The sequence below is a fragment of the Pongo abelii genome, chromosome 4 (assembly GCF_028885655.2).
Source record: "Pongo abelii isolate AG06213 chromosome 4, NHGRI_mPonAbe1-v2.0_pri, whole genome shotgun sequence".
Lineage (NCBI taxonomy): Eukaryota > Metazoa > Chordata > Mammalia > Primates > Hominidae > Pongo > Pongo abelii.
Genome location: NC_071989.2, coordinates 127,526,016 through 127,548,306, shown reverse-complemented (window position 1 = coordinate 127,548,306; position 22,291 = coordinate 127,526,016). Strand labels below are relative to the sequence as shown.

General features: G+C 42.8%; 1 protein-coding gene across 3 annotated transcripts in view; it reads right to left on the bottom strand.

Moving 5' to 3' along the window:
- The window catches only part of TNFAIP8 (TNF alpha induced protein 8), a 122,963-nt gene that overhangs the window by 49,841 nt on the left and 50,831 nt on the right, over positions 1-22,291 (bottom strand). The window contains exon 1 of one of the 3 annotated variants that reach the window (XM_009240975.4): positions 14,257-14,440. The exons of 1 other annotated variant lie outside the window; for it this stretch is intronic. In XM_009240975.4, coding sequence (XP_009239250.1) covers positions 14,257-14,323 — 67 coding nt within the window. In that variant the 5' untranslated portion in view covers positions 14,324-14,440. Of the gene's footprint in view, positions 1-7,775; positions 8,375-14,256; positions 14,441-22,291 lie in introns of those variants that run through there. One more of the 3 variants, XM_054555014.2, reaches the window with a different exon arrangement.

Here is a 22,291-nt window from a genome sequence, read left to right as displayed (position 1 = left end):
TTTTAAACTTTCCTTTAAATTACTGTGTACTTTATATTCTCATTAGACCCTGACCAATATATGCAGTGCCCAACAGGTACATACATTCCATTAAGAAATGAAGAGTAACATAAAAACATTATTTTTAAATATTTCAATATATATGTATTATTTTTTACAACTACAAAGTTATTAATACAGAAATACTAAGTTGTTTGGAACTAAATACTTAATAAATGAAACTGCTAAGTATTTATTTTGTCCTAGAAATGGCATGAAAAAAATTACTGAGACCACTAAATTACTGAGACCACTAAGGGTACATGAGCCAAGAACATTTGGAAGGCTCTGCTCTAGCCTATATGTTTCCAGCTGCCATTAGGACCTGTCTGCTTGAATGGTTCCTTAGGCTCGCCTTCTCTAGGGGTATCCCTGAAGGCACAGATGCAGCCTTAATATTAACCGTACTTAATATTATATTTCTTTATAATAATAAGTTTTTCTCACTTAGGCACTGGGGGATACAAACCTTACAATTATCTTTGACTTATGCTGCTCTGTCTCCCCTTATTTCTAATCTCATATCAAAATGTTTCCTGGATTGGCCTTTTTTTCTCTCCATTCCTGCAGCAGTCAGTAAAGCCATCATCTCTAGTTAGCACTGCCTAACAGATTTTAAGCTAGTTTCCCTTAAATAAGACCATGGGTTGAAAATTCAAATGCTCACTGAGGCTGGAAATATGTTAATTCATACCTGCCACACAAGAATTGGCTGCCTCAGTCCTTGCACCGATGAAGGCAACACCAATAGGACAGGCTGTGGGTGAGGCCCCATTCCCAGGATGCCAGCTATTACAGTGTGGATGTCTGTCCCTTCCAAGCCTCATGTTGAAATGTGATGGAGGTGGGGCCTGATAGGAGGTGTTTGGGTCATGGGGGTGGATCCTTAACGAATGGCTTGGTGCCCTCCGCATGGTAATGAGTGAGTTCTTGCTCTATTAGTTCATGCGAGAGCTGGTTCTTTAAAAGAGGCTGGTACCTCCTCCCCTCTCTCTTGCTCCCTCTCTGTGTGACACATCTGCTCCTTCTTCACCTCTGCCATGAGGAAAAACTTCCTGAGGCCTCAACAGAAACTGAGCAGATGCTGGTGCCATGCTTGCATAGCCTGCAGAATCAAGAGCCAAATAAACCTCTTTTCTTTATAAATTACCCAGGTTCTTCTTTTTGGCAATACAAAACAGACTAATACACCAGCTGAAATACCAACTTCTCTCTCTCAAAGAAAGCAATGGCAATGCAAGTGAGTGTGAATGATGCTACTTGAGGCAAAATCATGAATGTGCGCCCACACACACGTAGATATGAGTGGTTTGAAAAGGAATCATTCAGAAATTTTTGACACTTGTTTTCATTAACTGGAAATTACTTGAGACAAACCTTATGATGAATCATGACACCCTGTGTGGCCACACAGCGGGGGCAGCTGCTGCTGGTCTATTTTTTCAGCTGTTATATCCTCTTTTTACCCTACCCAAAGCCATACTCAGGTCCTAACTCCTCTTAAAAGCCCACAGTGGACCTATGCTTCTACAGTGAACTTGTGCTATACTTAAAGTTGATAATCTTGATGTTAGTTGTCTTCTGAGGCAGCTCCATAAGCTATTTAAAACACAAGATTATACCTTGCATTTGTTTGTTCTCCTTTCTAGAGCATACAATGCATGTTGGACACTTTCAAAGCACTATATAACTAATAAAATAATCATTTAATAATTTCATAATACTGAATTATGATAGCATATAAGAATAATCTTAATTTCCTCTTCCCCAAAAAGTACCTTACAAGAAACTATGTACATAAATATCTGCTATCTTCAAAGAAAGAAAACAAGACAAGAAAATTTGCATGGCATCTGCAGAACCAAGGTTAGTAATTTTCGACAATCTATAAAACTATCAAGTTTACAAAAGTTCCGTCAGAGAAGGAGCCAAGAAAAAAATAAATCTGACAGCTGCAAACCTTCTGTTTTACAACACGCACAGAATGGACGCACTTCCTTCGACATCCTTATAAACAGAGTGCTGAGCAAATGCAAACATCCCGGGTAGAAGTCCAGTGGACTCCAGACTTAATTAATGGATTATGCTTATCTTTACAGAGGCAACCTTACTAGCCACCTATCAACCCCACCACAATTGCTTTAGGAACTATTAATAAGATGGATTGAACAAAATTCCATTTCAGTTGATGGCATTTCCAGGGCAAGCAAGACACCAGCAGCGGCTGCCCACTGTAAAAGAGCAGCAATCTCACCATCCTCAGATTGGAAACCTTGTTTCCTTTAAGTTAAGAACTAACATCCGGCACTGGACCACCTGAATATTTAGACTAATAAATCCCAGATGGGAATTCCAGACACCTCTTTACTAAAGACATGCCAGGCGATAAACATTCTATTAAGCAAGTCTCCTAGGAGTGAGCTTCCCTTCAGAGACTGTTTTCATTTACAACATACTGTGTTTTCTAAAGCCAATTTGGGATCCCTCATTGCACAATGTGTAATTAATTTTGTCATCTGTTATTTAATGGATGAAATTAATCTGTGAATGTAAAAAGGTAGCACCTTAATTGTCCCTAATATCTTGTTATTAGATCAGAGAAAGACAAAAGTATACTATTTGGCCACAGCCCCAAATTCTGAATCAGCCATCCAGTATAGAACCAAACAATGTATGCGCTTATATTAAGCTATATCTTAATATCCTAGAAATAATAAGCATAATTTATCAAGCACCTATTATGTGCTAAGTACAATCGTAGGCACATAATAGAACATACCTCTACTCTTACTACGTATCAGCATAGCGGTGTTTTCTAGCTCATGAAGTGCTGCTGCATACGTTGCCACTAACCCTCATAACAATCCTAAAAGGAAGGTATCTTGGGAATTACTAACTCTGCTCCTGATAAGGATACAGATCCTCAGAGAAATCAAGTGGCTGGCCCACAGTAACCTAGCTAGGATTGAGTGTTAGCTGAGAGTAACTGTGGGTCTTCTGACCTCACTCCACGCTATATTTTCTCTACACTATGGTGTCTCTGAGCACAGCACAAAATTATACTTCAAGGCAAATCTTCCATATGCTCCAACAGAATAGGAAATAAGAGCCAGGTGGCCGGGCATGGTGGCTCATGCCTGTAATCTCAACACTTTGGGAGGCCAAGGTGAGTGGATCACTGAGGTGAGGAATTCGAGACCAGCCTGGGCAACATGGTGAAACCCCATCTCTACTAAAAGTACAAAATTAGCCGGGTGTGGTGGCACACGTCTGTAATTCCAGCTACTCAGGAGGCTGAGGCAGGAGAAGTGCGTGAACCAGGGAGGAGAGGTTGCAGTGAGCTGAAATCGCGCCACTGCATTCCAGCCTGGGCAACAAGAATGAAACTCCATCTCAAAAAAAAAAAAAAAAAACAAAAAACAAAAAAACAGCCGGGTGTGGTGGCTCATGCCTATAATCCCAGCTATTTGGGAGACTGAGGTGGGAGGAACACTTGAGCCCTGGAGTTTGAGACCAGCCTGTGCAACATAGCAAGACCTCATGTCAAAAAGAGAAGGGGTCAGGCAATAACAGAAGTAAGGGAAGTCAGAGGGTAGTCCTGATTGGGAAGCTCTGAGGTTGGCTGACTTGGGGAAAGAGGGAGGCAGACATTAATAGAAAAGGGGAAGTCCAGAGGAGGAACAGGTGTGGCCAAGGGGGAGGGCAAGGAGCTCCATTTCACACGTCTAAGCCTGAGGTCTCAGTGGGGTAACTGATGTGGGATGAGCTTGAGCATCTTCTATCAGATCTGTTTCTCATATAGCCAGAGCTCTTCCAAGAAGCACTGGGTCTGCTATAAAGCCCACAGTCTTCAATGAAAATATTTCTAAAACAGATTACACAGAATATCTACTCTTAACTACATGAAAGCTATAGAACATACTTTTTAAAAAGGACTGTTGTTAATCACACTGTTCTATAACATACATATGAACCTACATTTGCTCACTAAATCTGCCTAATAAAGTTGTGCTTTTTCATTGCCTTAACACCCAGTTAACAATTTCTGCCCAATTTCAAGAGAGAAAATGCATGTGATCAGGATTTCACATTATTTTAAAATGCTCTAGAAAGCCTGTCCCAATACATAGTAGAGCTACAGAATAGATGTAACTCCCTGAATATAACAGAGTCTGGTTTTCAGAGGTAAGGGAAGGGACACTGCATTCTAAAATCTGAAAAGTAAAATTGCATATAGTTAAAACCACTTTTAAAATTATTTAAATGACCCAGAAAGTTCAGTACTATCTACATGGTTTTGAATATACACAATACTATATCAGTTCCTCTAACTGTTAGTCTATATTTCTCTATAGTGGTCAGTCAGATATTTAAGTTCTTCCTTCATAATGATGATCAATTCATTACAGCCCACTTGCCTGGTCTTCTGAACAATGTGCTTCCCATTCTGCTGATGGTCAGAATCCTTAAAACTCGTCCACTTCACACATTTTATGAACAGGTAGCGGTTACTTGTTCAACATAAGCAATGCAGAGTTCCTCCCTGGTAATGAAGTGGCTGAATATGAATGGGCAGGATTTCCTGACAACTGTCTTCTTCCTCAGGGCCAGATGTCACTTTTTATTGATAGCATCTAACATCCCCTCTACAGTTTCTAATTGGAGGTCTAGGGAATGGGAACTAGGGAGAATCAAAGGTTGTGAAGGAAACCAGGGATTCACTGTCTACTCTAAAAGAACCTGTAGATGTCACTGTTCAGATGTCATCTTTATTTATGTATTTGTTAACTTCACAAACATTTATTGAGCACCTACCATGTACAGGTACAAGGTAAATGATGTAGATACAACAGCCATGATATCTGCCCTCACAGAGCCAGTCATGGGTGAGGGTGGGAAAGGGGTTGGAGGAGGAAACATAACATACTAATTAAAATATAGTACAATAAGTTTAATAGCAGAAAAGCAGGAGGTGTTATGAAAGCTCATAGGAGAAGTACCTCAATGAGGCCTGAGAGAGGGAGTCGTGAAGGAAGGGTTCCTGAAAAAAGTAATGCCAGCCAAAGAAGGGGAAGAGAGGGAGAAAAGAAAGAAAAATGCCCCCAGGTAGAGAATAACCGGTCAGAAGTGAAGGCTGAAGACCAATGGCTATGATGGTTGGGTGACCACTGGAGATTCTTTGAGAAAGAGAACTTAGTAACATGACTAGAGATAGCAGCCAAATTGCAAGAGGTTGCAGAATGATCTGGTGTTGAAAAAGCAGAGACAGCACTGGTGGACTATTCATTCAAGAAATTTTCCTGAAGGGAGTAAGTTGAGAGAGTACCCTGAGGAGAAAGCATTATCAAAAAAACCCCCTGCAAATTTAGCACAGCTTTAAGTGGCTTTGAGGAAGGAATATGACACTCCCATAACTCTCCCATTGGCCAACACCAAATACAGCGAAGCAGGGTGACATCTAGCTCTTACAAAAACACATTTGCAAGAATTTGCATGGACTCTGACATGGGTTTGAATAATGCAAATTTAAAAAGATAAAGTCAAAACCTTCTTCATGTTCAGTGGCTGGTGCTGGTTCCACAGCTCTAACCTAAAGGGGACAACACAAGGTGTTATCTCTGAGAGGCCACCAAGCCCCAGATTATGCTCTTAGCAGTACAGGAAATACTATCATTAGAAGGGTGATACCTTGGGTTAAACTCTGATTTTCTGTTCTACCATCAGGTTCTTTTAAAAACACTAAACATCCCTTGGAGGAAAAGCCGGTGGATGACTAACAGCTAAGAGTAAAGAATTCACTCATCTCTTTGTTCCTTCCCTTCAGAGACAAGGACTAGAGGGCACCCCAGATAGGAAACAGAGATAGAGAAATTAAGGCTGTTAGAAGGGTTGGGAGGAGAATGAACACAAACTTGTCCCATTCCCAGTTCTGCCCTGGCCACTAACCCCATGCCTGCCTAAGACCAACAAGACAAAGAGGACTGAATATAGCCAGCAGACAACTTGCAAAGCAGAAGTGAGAGTTTCAGATGCTTAGGGTTCCTTATCTTCAGTGATGCAAATTTTTTTAAATGATGTAAAATACTCAGAACTGTTTTGATTGAGATTTCCATCTCTACTTCTCTAAACAGATTCAGCCTCTAAAGGCCAGGAACCAAAAAAAAAAAGACTTCCGTGAAGATATGATTTCTTTTGATGTGCTTCCAATCTGCGGGTGAAAATTTTGGTGGCACTCTTATCCCGGAGATAGCCAGTCTTCTCATCTAAGGTAAAAGCTGAAATCAAGTATATAAATGAAATTATAAAAGGCTCACATCCATAAATATGGTATCTCTGAGACTGAGCAAACACAGCAGTGATAGTTGAAGTCGGTTGGCTTATAGCCCAAGGATCGTAAGCTGGTAGCCTTGGGACCGAATCCAGCTCATGTAGTTTTTTGTTTGTTTGTTTTAAGTTTTTTAACTGAACTTCAGTGCCTTTAGATGAGACCTGTTGTTTCTAAATTTACCACAGGTCTCACGACCTGAGATTGTTCACATAGAGCATTATTTACACATTCATATTACTTGCCTGGTTCCTGTGGACATTTGAGTTTGGGATCATTGACTTATACAGACTAACATTAAAAACAAATAAGCGACCTCTCGCTTAGGTGGAGTTCTGGTGCTGTTTCAGAGCAGAGCGCTGGAGGGTTATTGAGCAACAGGATCACTAAAAAACGATAAACCACAACAGTGTGCAACACCATTATAATCAGATTTAAAAAAAAAAAAAAAAAAAAAGCAGGAGACCAAAAACACCAGTGAAGCTCACCAGCCCTGAATAAAATGTGTCTACGGCTTTGAAACCGCCTTATAACAGAAGTACCTGCCAGGAGTCACTGAGCTTCCTTCATGTGCACTGCTCCCACAATACCCCAACATCTGGATGTCCCAGAACACAAGCCTGGCAGCCAACATCCAATTCTGGCTTGGCAAAGGAAACGACCCCTCTATTCGGTGAACTAAGGCCATAAATGCACTATCTGTGGTATCCAACTAAAAATACTCAACTTGGTGCAATTCAAACCGCCACTCAGCCAGTCCAGCCACTTGGTGGCTACTTAAGACATCTGCAGCACATACCACAGAAACTGTGCCATCACCTGTCTGTTCATATGTCCGGATATGGAGGACCAAAGTCCCCACCCCTACCCCCACCTCAGCTCTCCATGACACTTCCTGCCACACCCTGCCCAGAACCCAAGAATCGGAAAGCTAATGCTCAAAGGAAGGTTTCCAGGTTGTCTTATTCAATCTCCCCATTCCTCAAACTTGTTCACAAATGAGAAAATAGGCCCAGCAAGTTGATATGATGAGTACCTTAAGAGGAACTATTAATAGAATTAAATCTCCAGGACCTCCATGGTGGCCTCAGGAGCTCAGGGCTCCTTTCTGCAACTAGCCTCCTGGGAGCAGGGCATGCCTTTGGGCACAGTGGTCCTCTGCAGCCTAGCCCAGTGTTCCTGAATCAAATTTCTATGACCCATATGGGCAGTCTAGCTCACTCAAGTTCCTCGTTAGGGTCTGGGTGAAAGCCCCCTGGTAATAAAGGGTTCCTCTGCTCTGGCTGGCCCCCTGTGCATATATTTCCACACATTTCATGGGGTGGGGAAGATTGGCTGGCTAGGGACAATGCTCTGGAGTTTGGAATCCCATACTCCAGCCACAGATTTCATCTAAAAGATAAATGCCTACCTCTTCTGCTCCAACTGTCTTACCACAACATGGTGTTTTCTTGTGTCACTGTGACTTTCATTTTCACCAGCCTTCTGAATGTTGCCCAGCCCCTTCCCCTGCTCTAGACAGCCATCTTCCTGGAGGACTCATCTAGAGAAAACTAAATGAAACTCTCTATGACTGATTGCCCCATTTCATTTATTTGTGTGCAGCTTCCAAAGCTTTACATTATCCACAGCTCATTTATTTCCATTAAAATGGATAAAATAATTAATCAAATATGGTGATTAAGGTCATAGTTATGAAATGTAAGGCCATTCTTTGCAGAAACATATGGCCTTATTAAACAGTTTTTACATACAAATTATATTGCACTTCAGTGTTTTATCAGAGCATATAATTACCATAGATTGAAGAGCTGTCTATAATTAATTTGCTCCACTTCTTATTCTCATTGTTCAACTTACCAGACCTACTAGTACCTTGGTGATGCTTTATCGACCTCTGAGAATCCCTTTGTGATCTGCAGTGCTACTGTGGTTCACAAAATCTGTGTTCTTGCTCTCCCTGATAGCATCTGACATTTGTCATCAGGGGTTGGCAATCCCATATACAGGGCCCCATTTACTACATACCATAGCCAGTCACCAAATTAGAGAAACTCAGTTAAAAAAAAAAAAAAAAAAAAAAAAAAAAAAAAAAAAAAAAACACCACAAGAGGAGACCTGTGTAGTAGACATCATGGCTGACCCAACAGCATGTCCATTTCTCTCTCCCTGGGTAGCAATCCTGATCATTTTAAATAAATCACATAAATCCCACACCCCCTTGCCATAGAGTGACAGGTTTAGGCAACCCAAGCCTAAGCCAATCATCACAGCAGATGTCACAGCCAATAAGCTGGTCACTGAGACATCAGAAATGTGTTGGGGGCTTCTGGAAAAAGTCACTTGCTTCTCTGACACAACCACAAGAAGCCAGTTCTCTCTCTCCTTCTGGACAGTGTATGGTGGATATGAAGTCTAGAATTGCTGTAGAATTTTATCAACATCAGAGAAGCCAATTCAGGATAAAGCTCAATCACAGAGGGCAGAAAATGGGGCCTTTTTTTTTTGTTTTAAGAGACAAAGTCTTGCTCTATTTCCAGGCTGAAGTGCAGTGGCACAATCATAGCTCAATGCAGCCTCAAATTCCTGGGCTCAAGACATCCTTCTGCCTAAGCCTCCTGAGTAGCTGGGACTACAGGTACACACCACCATGCCAGGCTAATTCTTTTTTATTTTTTGTAGATATAGAGTCTCAGTCTCACAATCTTGCCCAAGCTAGAAAATAGGTTCTTGACATCACTGAACTGCTAAATCAAAACTTTGTTCCAGTTATGTGAGCCAACAAAAAAATCTCTTTTGTATGAACAAATCTAACCTGGGGTTTCTCTTTCTTGTACAGTAAAAGACACAACGGATGTAACATCCTGGGCAGCTAAGGAGGAATAGTGCATGAAAATTTCTAATCTTGCTGCTGGCTTTACAACATTCCCAACACCTGAAGGACAGTGAGTGAAGGAGCCCAAGGATGCACAACTGATCAATGCTTTTGCCCATTTCCTCAAGCCTGCTGTCCAACAAGGGCCAGAGGGTAGCCCGAAAGCCTCCTCTCCAGCAGGGCCATGTCTGGCCTGTCTGGTGACAGTGATAGCAGAGAGCAGAGTCCTAAGGCTGGGGAAAAATGGGTGGATGCTAAGACACCACAGAAGCACAGATGGGGTAGGGGGTCTGTAAGGTAGGACCTAGGTCCCTCATCTTCCTCTCCGACTCACAGCTTGTTGCTGCCCTACCCTCCCTGACGGGGCTTCCTGATAATCCCCATGTGAGAATATCCTTGTCATACTGGGGGTGGCTGCCTGCCTGACAGGAGCAAAAAGGACAAGACTTGTAGGGTGTGACTAGGTGCTGAGAAGGTGTGTGTGTGTGTGTGTTAAAGTTCCAGATTCCAATCTGGAATAAGGAGCCAGGAATGAGGATGTCAGGTCTGCCCTGGGATCTCTCCCAGGAGCTGAAGATGTGGTGAGGAGCTCAGGGGCACATGTGGTGAAGGGGAGGAACATTATTCAGCAGTTAGCGGGAGAGGGGCAAATCAGTGGAAAGCCCTGGCCTATTAAGGTCTGGCCAGATTTTTGTCTTAGAATGTGCTGAAAGTCCACTTGGGGCTCTGCAGACAGCAAATCACATTTCTGCACTTCTACTTGGCAGTCTTACAGCTGAGATGCTGAATTCCAACAGAAAGACTTTCTGGAAGCTGGGGAAATCAGTTAGGGTGTTAACGAGGCTTTCTTTGGTGGCAACTTTAACTAAGCACTCTCATTCTCCATCTCCCACATGCAGCAAATGCTGTAATGCTCCAGTTTAGATGGTAAACAGGAACTGTAGAAATGCTTCTTGTCAAGCTTTCTTATGGTCTACTGCTCACGCCAGCCCCACATTAATTATCTGCATTTCTGCATGTACTTTGTTGTCCTATTAGCCTTGACATTTTTTATTTTATTTTTTTTTCTGGCTGCTAACTTCCAAGCACATGACCCTGAGTTTTGATAACGAAATTACCTCCAGCAAGCACTCATTCTTAGCTTCTCATCAAATCCAGCTCAGATAGCTCCCGAGGAGCACCACTCTCCTAAAAATAGAAACCAAAAGACCACAGAGGTCTATGCCCTCAGGTTCTAGTGACAGGCAATTTTACTGAAAGGAGAAATGATACCAAAGGATGCAAATCAATGCTAACCCTAATGGCTCAAGCTGGTGGGATGTCAAGCTCATTTATAGACAACATATACAGATAAACATGAAATCACCTTGGTTGGCAAAAAAGAAATAGTGCTATACAAACAAATGTAAGTGCAAGATATGATGATGAGGTAAATCTCATATAGTCTAGAATGGGAGCTCTGCTATAAGAGGAAGGGAAAGAATGAGGCAAGAGAATTCAGGATGAGTTCTCTCCACAAGCAAATATTTCATGTCACTTTGTCCACTGGATACAGGTTAGGAGACGATTAAACAGGAGACAATGCAGATGACAGCACAAAGTCATTTTCTTCTACACTTAGCACTGGTCTGACTTTCATCATAAAGTGATATTAGAGGATTTGGCCTGTGTCCAGAGGACAGTGGTCATAAGATCTAAAGGAGATAGAAGGGGAAAAAAAATGCTTGAGTTTGTTCAAAGTAAAACAAGAAGACAATGAGTACTGGGCCAAAATGGTCCATGTTAAGCTGTATTTGGTGGTGAGTTCACATTCTCTCCTCAACTAGTAATCCTGTTTTCAAATTCATTTTAAATAACATTTAATATTCAGTCTTACCAACTTTCAGGGTGAGGGGGTGATACTGAGAATGGTGATCAAACTTCTTAGGGCTGTAGAAATTTTATATTTATTATATCCAAATAGCTTAAAAATGAATGCAAATAAGAAATAGGGGAGGCTTTATGAGACTGTAGGTTCTTGTGCTTCACAGCTAATGGGCAGAATACCATTGGGAAAACCTGAGGGATTTATCCCCATAGCAAAACAAAGCAAGGCAATATTCAGCAGAGTATTTCTCTGAAATAAGAAGTCTAAGCCTTTCTGTGTTTGTTATGAGGCCTCTATAGATAGACAGGGACACAGCAGGGGAACAACTAAGATGAACCATGTTGAAACACAGGTGCTGGAGGAGCCCACAGCACTTTTCTTCCTCTCAGACCACTGCACTTGGAAGTCTGCAGCTGCACGTGGTTATGTATCCCCTAGGGCAGGCAGGGTGGCCGGAAGAGTGCCAGAGGCAGGAGGCAGGTTTTCATCCCAGCTCTCACACCATGAGGCTGGATGATCAGGGACACCTGCCTTGATTTCTTTGGCCTATGTTGCATTTGTAAATGAGAAGATTGGACTAAATCAAATGGCTTCTCATCTCATGCCCAGTACAAGTCAAATTCATAATAACTGTCCACAAGTCCCCACCATCTAGCCCCTCACCACCTCTCTGACTCATCTCTCCCCCTCCCTTAAGCCTCTGTACTGTTTCTGGAACACATCAGGCCCATTCTCACCTCAGGGCCTTTGCAGCCGCTTGCCCTCTGTCTGGAAAATTCTTCCCCCAGGATATCCACATCTGGCTTCCTCACACTTCTCAGGTGAGTCTAATATCAATCACATTCTCAGTGAGGATTCACTCACAATTGCAACCACAATTACCCATCTCCACCCCCTCACCCCCTGCAACAATCCCTATTTCCCTCTTCAGCTTGAAAATATCTTTTTCTACTTAGCACTCGGTTCTCCACTTACTATATATTTTACTTATTTATTTTATTGATGTTTATTGCCCCCACCTAGAATATCAGCTCTCCAAGAGCAGGGATTTCTACTGCTTTGTTCACTGCCTTAGTACCTGGAAGGTGCCTGGGACATAATTCAAGAAGTATTTGCTGAATAGATATGTCCATGGATGGCTGGAAGGGAGGGCAGAAGGATTACAGACCTTTACAATGTCTTCGGTCTGGGGTCTGTGGGGTGTGGTGCTTATGGTCAGAGAGCTTTCTCTGCCATTGGGAAGGACTCTGTAACCACATAACAAAAACAAGCCAGCCCAGGTGAAACATAAAGGGCCCAGAGTGAGATGCAGTATGCTTTCACTCAGCTGCAGAACCTCCCAAGCACTGCTTCCTGCTCGCTCCATGCCTTAAGCTGATGGACATGTACACCCAGCATTCTCAGCAGTCATGCCCTGGACTCCAGACATTGTCTATGAGAAATTCCTTAAATTAATGTTATCTAGGAAGAGCACTCACCTCCTCTCTCTCATTCTTCATTTAAAATTCTTAGGTAAAAGAGAAGTACGTTTCCCTATTGCCAGGATATCACACTAGAGTTTATCCTGAAGTGGGAAAAGGTGGTGATGCTCCCGCAGGCAATTCAGCCAGTTCCACTAGGTGGCAACATGGTCAGGATGTGCTGATATCCAAGAGTGAAATTTACCAGGAACAGAGTAGACAAGCTCCTACGCGCCACTCTGCCACTACGTTTCTCATCTTGGCACGCACAACCTTGCCTCCCCTTCACTTCTAGCCTGGCTATTTTCAACCACGAATTTACAGTTCGTTCTCAAATGGTTCACGCTTACCCTTGAATTCTTATGAATTAATCACTCCAGCCTTGGAAGCTTTATGTACACGTCTTTCTGCCAAAGTACGCTACCTACCCTCCCTTAGGAACTCTACCCAAAACTCACTTCTTCCACAAAACCCTCCCAAGCAAAGCTGGCTCTGATCTCAACTCTATATATGCAATGACATACAGTCACAGACACACAACCATTTTTTTTGAGACGGAGTCTCGCTCTGTCGCCAGGCTGGAGTGCAGTGGTGCGATTCTCGGCTCACTGAAATCTCCGCCTCCCAGGTTCAAGCAATTCTCCTGCCTCAGACTCCTGGGTATACACACACACACACACACACACACACACACACACACACGAAAGGATCACATGCACAGCTCTAGGCAACTAGTAGACGAATGTACATTTACTATAAATGATATGCAGGTGACCACATTCCATACAAGAGAAGTCAGGACTCTATGAGATAATATTTATTGGCTGCCAAGGGTTCAATAATGGACCAAAAGACTAGATATACCAACACCCACCTATGTCTTCCAAATTCTAGTTTTTCCCTAGTATTAAATTTAAGCTCCAAAAAATCTGTTGAGCAGAACAATTTTAAGTAAACCTAAGCAAATATCATACATCAACTTGAACAAAAGTGTATAAATACCAATATAACTGTAAGGGCTATTTAAAACACTCTATTCCAATCCTTGATAACTTTTTCAATTTACTTTAAAAATAAAATTAAGTCTACTTGTGGGAGCATTAAGTATGGCTAAAAACAAACCTAAGGTGTTATTTTAAAAGTACAAAATGCTTTATATGTAAGGTAAATTGTTTTTTTTTTTTGGTTGTTAGAGAAAATGGCAACAGCAATATTCAAACAATTATCCAATAAGAGAATAGAAATAAACACCCTTGTGTTTACGGGTTGCCCCACGGTGTTACCACTGCTACCAGACCACTGGGAACCAGAGGTGTCCTACAGTTAATGAACGCATGGAAAATGTAAAAGAGAAACTCTGAGTGAAAAAGCCATCCAATCTTTTCAGAGTTCCATCTCTGAAACATTTCAAATCTTTATCTGTTTACAAATGAAACTGTCTACATGCAAACTTTAAATGCCATTTTTCCACCCACAATACTCATACCTCTCCCTGCTTAACACTGGTTCCCCACACCCAGAGCCATAGCAAAACAAAACAAAACAGTGATTTGTTGAACACAGTAGCTCTAAAGCCACGACCAAACATTATTTCCTTGAAGACAGCAATACTATGTTAGTCATCTGAACATTTTACCAGATTTCAACAGACATTATATCTAAACATATTCTGAAGGCCGTTTTAACTCACCTAGTTTCAGCATTTTCTCCCCGTGTGCAATCAGAAGGACAACTTCACAGTATCTTGGTAGAGTCATACAGACTTGAGGAATGCATGCAACCACCCTGTTGACGTGTACACTATGGAACCTGCATCACCTTCGGGGAGACTCAGTCCTTCTCAAGAATAATTCAAAATAATTTATACTATTCTTTTGAAAAATCTACCATAAGCTTACCACATAAATGCACAGAAGGCACTGGTCAACAATAGTCACTTTGAAAGTTGTCTTGCTTGTTATTCTGGGAGCTAGGTTTCGTCACTTGTAGTAGAATGCATTAGGTAGCCTTTAATTGTGAGTCCAGAGAGGTCTCCACATTCACAACAGGGATGGACTGGTTGCTGCCTGCACTTGCTCCCTGTAAACTACAACTACATAGAAATGCAAGATTACCTGTGACAAGCAAACAGGAGTATATTCAAAATCAAGCAGAAACAGGAAGTCTAACGTTTCAACATGCTAGAAAAAAGAAACAGATACTTAGGAAAAAAAACTAAAAAAAAAAAAAAAAAAGGGAGAGGCCCCATTCACAGATGCCTGAAAAAAAGAAAATAAAAGAAACACCTCATTGCTACCTGTATAAACATGAACATCTATTAATAATACGTATTGCTCAGAGGTGTTTCTGTTCTCAGGAGAACTAAGAACAGAGTTTGGACAATGTTGCTACTTAAAATCATTAGCCTTTTGCTTTGGAAGAGTATATAAGGTTTTCATAATGAATGTAAGTGTGAGTGTATCCAGGCACACACAATACACACATGTACATATACACATACATGCATATATACAATCTAATAGTTTCTTTAGGAGCCTGTTTATTTACCTGGGCATTTGGCAGTCATTGCCACCCACAAATCTTTCCTTATCCACTCCCCCAAGTAAGATTCAAGTGCACCACTTCTAAGAAGGCTTTTCTTGGGTGACCCCAATTAGGTATGTATGATCTCAACCTCTTCCTTTAGCCCCTACTGCACCTTGGTTGACCTTTCTTGGTAACGCTTTTTGGTATCTATCACAGCTGTCCTTATATTATCTTTGGTTGTTTATCTATCTTACTGTCCCTACATGGTAAGCTTCTTGATTTTATTTCTATACTCTGTAGCAATAACACTCTGCCTTGAAACTACCAGGCACCTGGCAAAAAAAGTGGAAGGTGATGGACAAACTCTCCCAGGCCTGGTTCAGAGTCTATTTATGCCACTTTCTGGTTGTGTAGACGTGCAAGTTATTTAACACCCCTGAGTAATTTTGCACTTCTGTAAGATGAGAATAACATCATCAATGTCACATAATTGCTATTAAGATTTAACGAGAACCACGTGAAGCAAATAACATATTGCCTGATGCACATAGAGTTCTCAAGCAGTAATGAGCATTATTATTGACCTAAATTAAAATCAAATGCCCAATACTAATTTGGGAAGGAGGCCAAAAGAGATACCAAATCAACATCAATTTACAAACATATCTCTATATTTCGTATTTTCTTTGGCCTACATTATCATGTGACTAACTCATAGTGATATGACACTTATACCTTAGAAACCATATTTTTGGGTTCTTTTGTGTTATCTCCCCAAATTCTGACTGGCCCTTCATACCATGAAAACTTCATCAGGGACTAAGGGTCAAAGAAGATGTCAAGAGAAAGCTCTTCCTGGAAGTGCAGGACCCTAAATCACAAGGACTTCCCAGGCTGTGACTCACTGGCAATTCCAAGGGTAAGCTACAAAGAGCAGAAATACTGCATCTGAACAGAGGAACAGGCCTCTCACATTTCCCTAAAATGTGACCTCAGTGGTGGCCGCATGGCTAGGTGGTCACCAGGAACCACTCTTTCCAGTTCTGCTGGGGGAGGATGGGGCAGTGCAGTGAGGCTGTGGGAAGACAAGGCTGGAGGAAGAATCCCGCAGTCCTATGTGAAAACAACTGCCTTCATGGCAGCAGAGCCCTTACACGTGCTCCAGGCCCAGTCGGGGAGGCACCAGCAAGGTCCCAACACCAGGCAAGGGCAGAGGACATGGTAGCTTCATGTATCCAGTGGGCACCTCTACACCCAGCAGGAAACTCCTGGTTTTGGAGAGAGCTCTCCAAAAACAGGAGAACAAAAAGCAAAGCATCTGCACAGGCATTTCCCTAAGACACTCCTCTTCTCTCACTTGAGACTAGAACGCCCAGGATATCCCCGGATCTATTCAAAGTGTGCTGTTTAAACCAGTCCCAGCAGTTAGCATCCTGCTTATCCTACTATATTTGAGAAGAAAGAAGAGTCATCACAGACATAGGCTAGAGAGCAGGGAGATTCTCAAGTATTTGTGAAGCAGTCAAACCTTACAGAATAGCCTTATGTTTAAAAAAAAAAAAAAAGCTAATATCTCGTTGTAGATATGACTATGCACAGCACTTCCATGCTTCTCTAGGACTTGTGAATTAAGACACTCTAGGCAGGTTCAGGGATCAACATCGTGATGATCGCCCAATGTGGGTGCATCACCCATGCTTCAAGGCAAGGAGGAGAGAGGAGGCAGCCAGGACTTCCAGCCCTAGAAGCCCTGCCTGGTGGCCTAGTGGCTGAAGAATCTGTCCAGACCTAGCTTTGTGAAAGCAATTTGTGCTCAGGAATATAGTTGGCTCTTGGCCTTTTTCTCGGTGAGCACGGCTCTGCAGCAGAAGCGCAGGGCTAATCTGTACCCCAACCCCTAACCCCCAGCCCCTGAGAGTGCAACTGGCATTGACAGTCATGGAGGTACTCTGGAGTGTCACAGTAATACCAAATAAGCTGTCATTAGGGAAGTCTGCGGCCATCTTATCTGGTACTTCTTTATCTCTCTGCAAACACATGATGGTGGCCATGAGAAAATCAGATCCTTCTCTTCCGTGTGTGTGTACTCCACATTATCTCAGCATCTCAGAGCAAGAGACTATCACTTACATCATTTCACTCTCCCCACACCCAGCGAAAGTGGGTGGCAATCCCAGTTTCCAAAGCAAGTGTCAGAGCAGAGAGGTTAAGCAGCATATTCAGCAGGACCCTGCACAATAGGGCAGGGCTGAGAGGAGAGGCCATGAGGCCTAACCCCTACCCTCCCAGAACAATCTCTAGACACACATGCTCTCGCTGGCCTAGTTTCATCAACTGTTTATCACATACCCCAAGAAAAATATTTCCTTTATAGCTACCCACATCCTTATCAGAAGCACATTCAACAAAATCATCAAAAGAGTGATGACATTTGTGTCTGCATAAAAAGATACTTTCATTTGTTTATTTCATCTAATTCTACAGCCTCAGACACAACTGGAAATGTCTACAAAATACCTTGGCCTTTATGCTTTGGCATTCCCAGGACGTTCCCTAATCCCTAGTGCTTAATGCCATGGCTGCCAAGATTAATTTCATTTTCTTTCTGTTCAACCTTCCTCTCTTCCCATCAGTCCTCTGTGTACCCTCCTCGTATGCTGAATCCTGCTCATGCTAACTCTTTCAATGGCCTGCCTAAACCATGGCACTAATTATAGCTTCCCCCTCCTCTATTCAACTTACTCCTCTTTGTCTCTCTCCTCTTCTTCAAAGAGGAAAGAGTCATTGGTGAAGCAGGGAGGAAGGCAGGCTGAGAAGGAATTATTCCAGGAGACTCAGGGACTGAGATAAACAATATGCTCAGAAGCGTTTTCCAGATGGTCTAACAGAGATGGCGGATGGTCAGACTTACTTCTCACATAAAGGAGGCCTTGCACAGCACAGGATTTCCCCAACCTTGTCTAGACATGGCCTTGCATGGTCCATGTCTAGACAAGGCTGGGGAAATCCTGCTGCTAAGCACCTGGAGATGTCCACAGTGTGCATGGTGCTCTCACTGTGGTCCACTCAGTCCTCGCCAAAACCCTGGGAGGTGGGCATCATTATCCTCGGATTACAGGTGTAGAAACCCAGCTCAATAAAGTTAACATATCTGTTCAGCAGAATGCTGGGATATGAGCCTACATGTGCTGGCTTTTTTCTCTTCATATCATATTGCAAAAGCATCCATGATTCACCAGACAGAAAGCACAAAAAGCAAACTGTGTGGAAAATAGGAAGAACACCTTTCTATTTAATAGAAAGGCAAAAGACCTCCCAAGGCCAGGTAGAGTGGTGAGTTAAGCAGTGTGAACAGCTGCTGCTGAGGGCCAGCACTGGGGCAGAGACTGCTCAGGTCTGTCATCACTGAAGCTGCCATTCACGCTGCCCGCCCAAATGGGCTGCACAAAAGGTAAGTGTGGGAAGGTAGGCCTTTCTATCATGTAGTACTTGTTTCTATGTTTTAAGTATAAATTGTGTAAAAATGTTATTGTTAGAAGCAAAAAAAGAAGACTGTCGTCTAATTTCTCTTAGAATCAGATAACTTGGGTGTTGCCAAGACCGCTGATACCATCTAACCTCATTTCACAAGCGAGGAAAACAAGGCCATCCAAGGAGGCTGAAAGGCACGCCCAGAATCCCACCACTAGCTGTGAGCAGCACAGCTGCGGCACTCGCTGGGTCCTAGGCCTGCAGAATGAGCATCTACGTCTGTCTTCCTATGATTCATGCTCAAGTCTCTCTTCACACTTGCACCACCAATGAAAACACTAAATCAGCATTTAGAAAGCAAAGAAACACTGAGTGCTGGCTGCAATAAATATGCTGGCACTTGAATGTGGTTTATTCTCTACAAACCTCATGTAAAACCTCTCTGCAAAACCTCATGTAAAACTGAACATGATCCCTAGTAATAAAATACTAAACTAATTAAACTCTCAATTTGCCAAGAAAAACTATCCAATTCTAAGGTAAATTTCTCTATAAATTTCTAGAAATTCTGGCTAATAAGGGAACATATGATATTTCCCAAGTTAAATTTCTCATCTTCCCTCCATCACCAACCTGTTATTTTTTTCTCTCTGTTTTAACCTCTCTGGCTCCCTTCACAATCTTGTCACTCGGTCATCACTGATTCCTCCCTTGGTTTGGGTGGTCACTTACTAACCAAGTTCTGCTGTCTTCTCATCTGTGCGTCTCCCATTCTCACTTCCATTTGCATTCTGTTAAACCTCCTTTTGTTTTTAAGGTAGCAGAAGGTGGTTTCTTGAAAAGACAACATTCCAGAGAATGCTAGCCAAGCACTTCTATTCTCCATTCCCTCTCTAGAGGACAGAGAGCTTTCTCATTATGTAGTTTTACCCAAGTGGCTATTTTCAAACCAAATTTTTTTTGCAAAGTAAGTTTCAAAAACTTTTCCAGGCTGGACGCAGTGGCTCATGCCTGTAATCCCAGCACTTTGGGAGGCTGAGTTGTCTCTTGGAAACAAGGGCAAGGGTTGAGGGTCAGAACTGCAGTGGGTGGCAAAGATGAGAAAGAGCGTTTCCGCTCTATAAATTTACATTCTGACTTTTGAACAATGTAAGTATATTGTCATTTTAGATTATATTTTTAAATGTTTATAAACTGCTGAGGTTCTTCCCTGGAAGCTATTTCAAGCCCAGCTGGGTTGATCTTCCTTATGGTCTGTTTCTTCCCTGCAGGGAGACCTGGTCCCTTTCTTTTCTTTCATCTTACTTCACTTAGCTAGACATTATTAGATCTTCCCATACTTTCAAGAAGAAGCTTCTTTTCTTAAGCTCATGTATTATAATGTAACAGCTTAGAGTTGGACATATCTGAGTTCAAGTTAATCTCTGCTACTTACTATATGACCTTGAGATAGTAACTTAATTTCTCTGGGCCTCAGTCACTTCATTTGTAAAATGAGTATAATAATAACCTCCTTCCTAGGGTTGCTGTAAAGCTTAAGTAAGATAACGTGGCCGGGCACAGTGGCTCATACCTGTAATCCCAGCACTTTGGGAGGCTGAGGCAGGTGGATCATCTGAGGCAAGGAGTTCAAGACCAGCCTGGCCAACATGGCGAAACCCCGTATCTACTAAAAATACAAAAATTATCCAGGCGTGGTAGTGGGCACCTGTGGTCCCAGCTACTTGGGAGACTAAGGCAGGAGAATCGCTTGAGCCCAGAAGGCAGAGGTTGCAGTGAGCAGAGATCGTGCCACTGCACTCTAGCCTGGGCAACAGAGCGAGACTCTGTCTCAAAAAACAAATAAACAAAAAAAACTAAAACAATAAAACCTTTTCCAATTTAGAGAGCAATCAGAATTATAACATGTCTTGAGTACTTTCCCTTTGATTTTTTCCCCTAAGAAAAGCACACATCATTTTTGAATGTTTGTGGGGAAAATATGATGTGTCACCCAGTTCTGGGCCTCTTGCCATCTGTACCCTGAGCCCACATGTTCATGTACTCCACAGTCAACACACATCCGCCCCCATCCGCCTCAGCCTAACAACATGAAGAAATTTACTCAATGACAGGGCTGGTGGCAAATCATTCCCAATGGGGGCCTGGGAACAGACATTTCCAGGAAACAACATCTCATCTCCTGGAAAGGAGTTGGAGCCTCATTTCCCCTTTCCACAAATGCAGTCCTTTTCTTACAGAGGAGGAAGAGGCCATGGGAGCCCGAGCCCCTATCCTGTGGTATATAGTTCTGTCTCCTCTATCTTCTTGTCACCCAAGCCCCTTTAGGACAAAGGAGGGCACACAGGCTGGTTTAATCTGGAAGAGGCTCACTAATTCAATAAAGGGATGGATCAAAACTAAATTCATAAATGTTCTTACTTCCAAACAGCTTCTCTTCTAGGGCTCCATATCTCATCTTCCCATCAGTCATTCATACTAAAACTCTCTGGCTCAGTGTCATTGTGGGTCCCCCTCTCCCTCTTCCTCACCTTCAAAACACTCCACTGCCTTCTCTTCATTTCCAGCCCCATCACTCCAACCTCCTTCAGGCTCATCCTCTGGCCTGAACGTCCTGTGCCTCTTACTTAGTTGTCCTCATGGTACCTCTTCTCAAAGCACAGCCCGATCACCCTTAACACTGCCATGTGTACCTAGAATTAAGTTTAAAAAGCACTTCCATATCCTCTCTCACCATGTCACCCTCTGATGAGGAGCACGCAATGCTTCCCTGCTGCTCAGGGGTCTGAGTCCATGAGTCAACGTAGGAATTAAAGCAGTCCCCAGTCCTGCTCCCACCGTGCTTCACTGTTTTGCCTCTGGGCCTCTGCTCACCTGCTTTCCTCAGCCCCTCGGATTCTTCCCATTATCACCAGCTGCAAAACACTGCCAGTCTCCCAAGGCTCAGCTCAGACGGAGCCTTTCATGACGCTGTAGCCAGTCACTGGCTCCCACTCCTGCATCTCCGTGATATTTGGACACTTAACAGCATTTCCCACATTTTGCTCCAAGAGATAGCCATGTTTGGCTCCAAGAGGTAACCATCACTATAAACACCTCATCAGCCCTATTACACCACACATTCCTAAACGACAGGGAGATTTCTTCATTCATTCAGCATGAATGAATCCACCTGCATTTACCCAGTACCTACTGAATGGTAGGCATTGACTTAGATGCTGGGGACATGGGAAATGAAACATAAGGGGTTGCCTGTGTTACAAAACTGACATTCAGTGGGAAAAAGTGGCAGCAGACCAGTAAGCACATACATAAATGAAGGACAGATTGTGAAAGGTGCTAGGGCAAAAATAAACAGGGGGTTCTGACGGAGACCACTCTAGCAGAAGTGGCATTGGAGGTATATGCTGAAAGCCACAGGAATAATGGTCTGGGCAGTAGAAAGAGCAAGTGCTACAGCCTGAGACAGGGCAAGCCAGGCATGCTTCAGGGGAAGCAGGGGACAGGGGCTGGTGCGGCTACAGTGATGGAAGCAAGGGGAGGAAAGCTGTAAGAAGCAGCTGGGAGGCCAGGCGAGGTGGCTCACGCCTGTAATCCCAGCACTTTGGGAGGCCGAGGCCGGCGGATCACGAGGTCAGGAGATCAAGACCATCCTAGCTAACATGGTGAAACCCCATCTCTACTAAAAATACAAAAAAAATTAGCCGGGTGTGGTGGCAGACACCTGT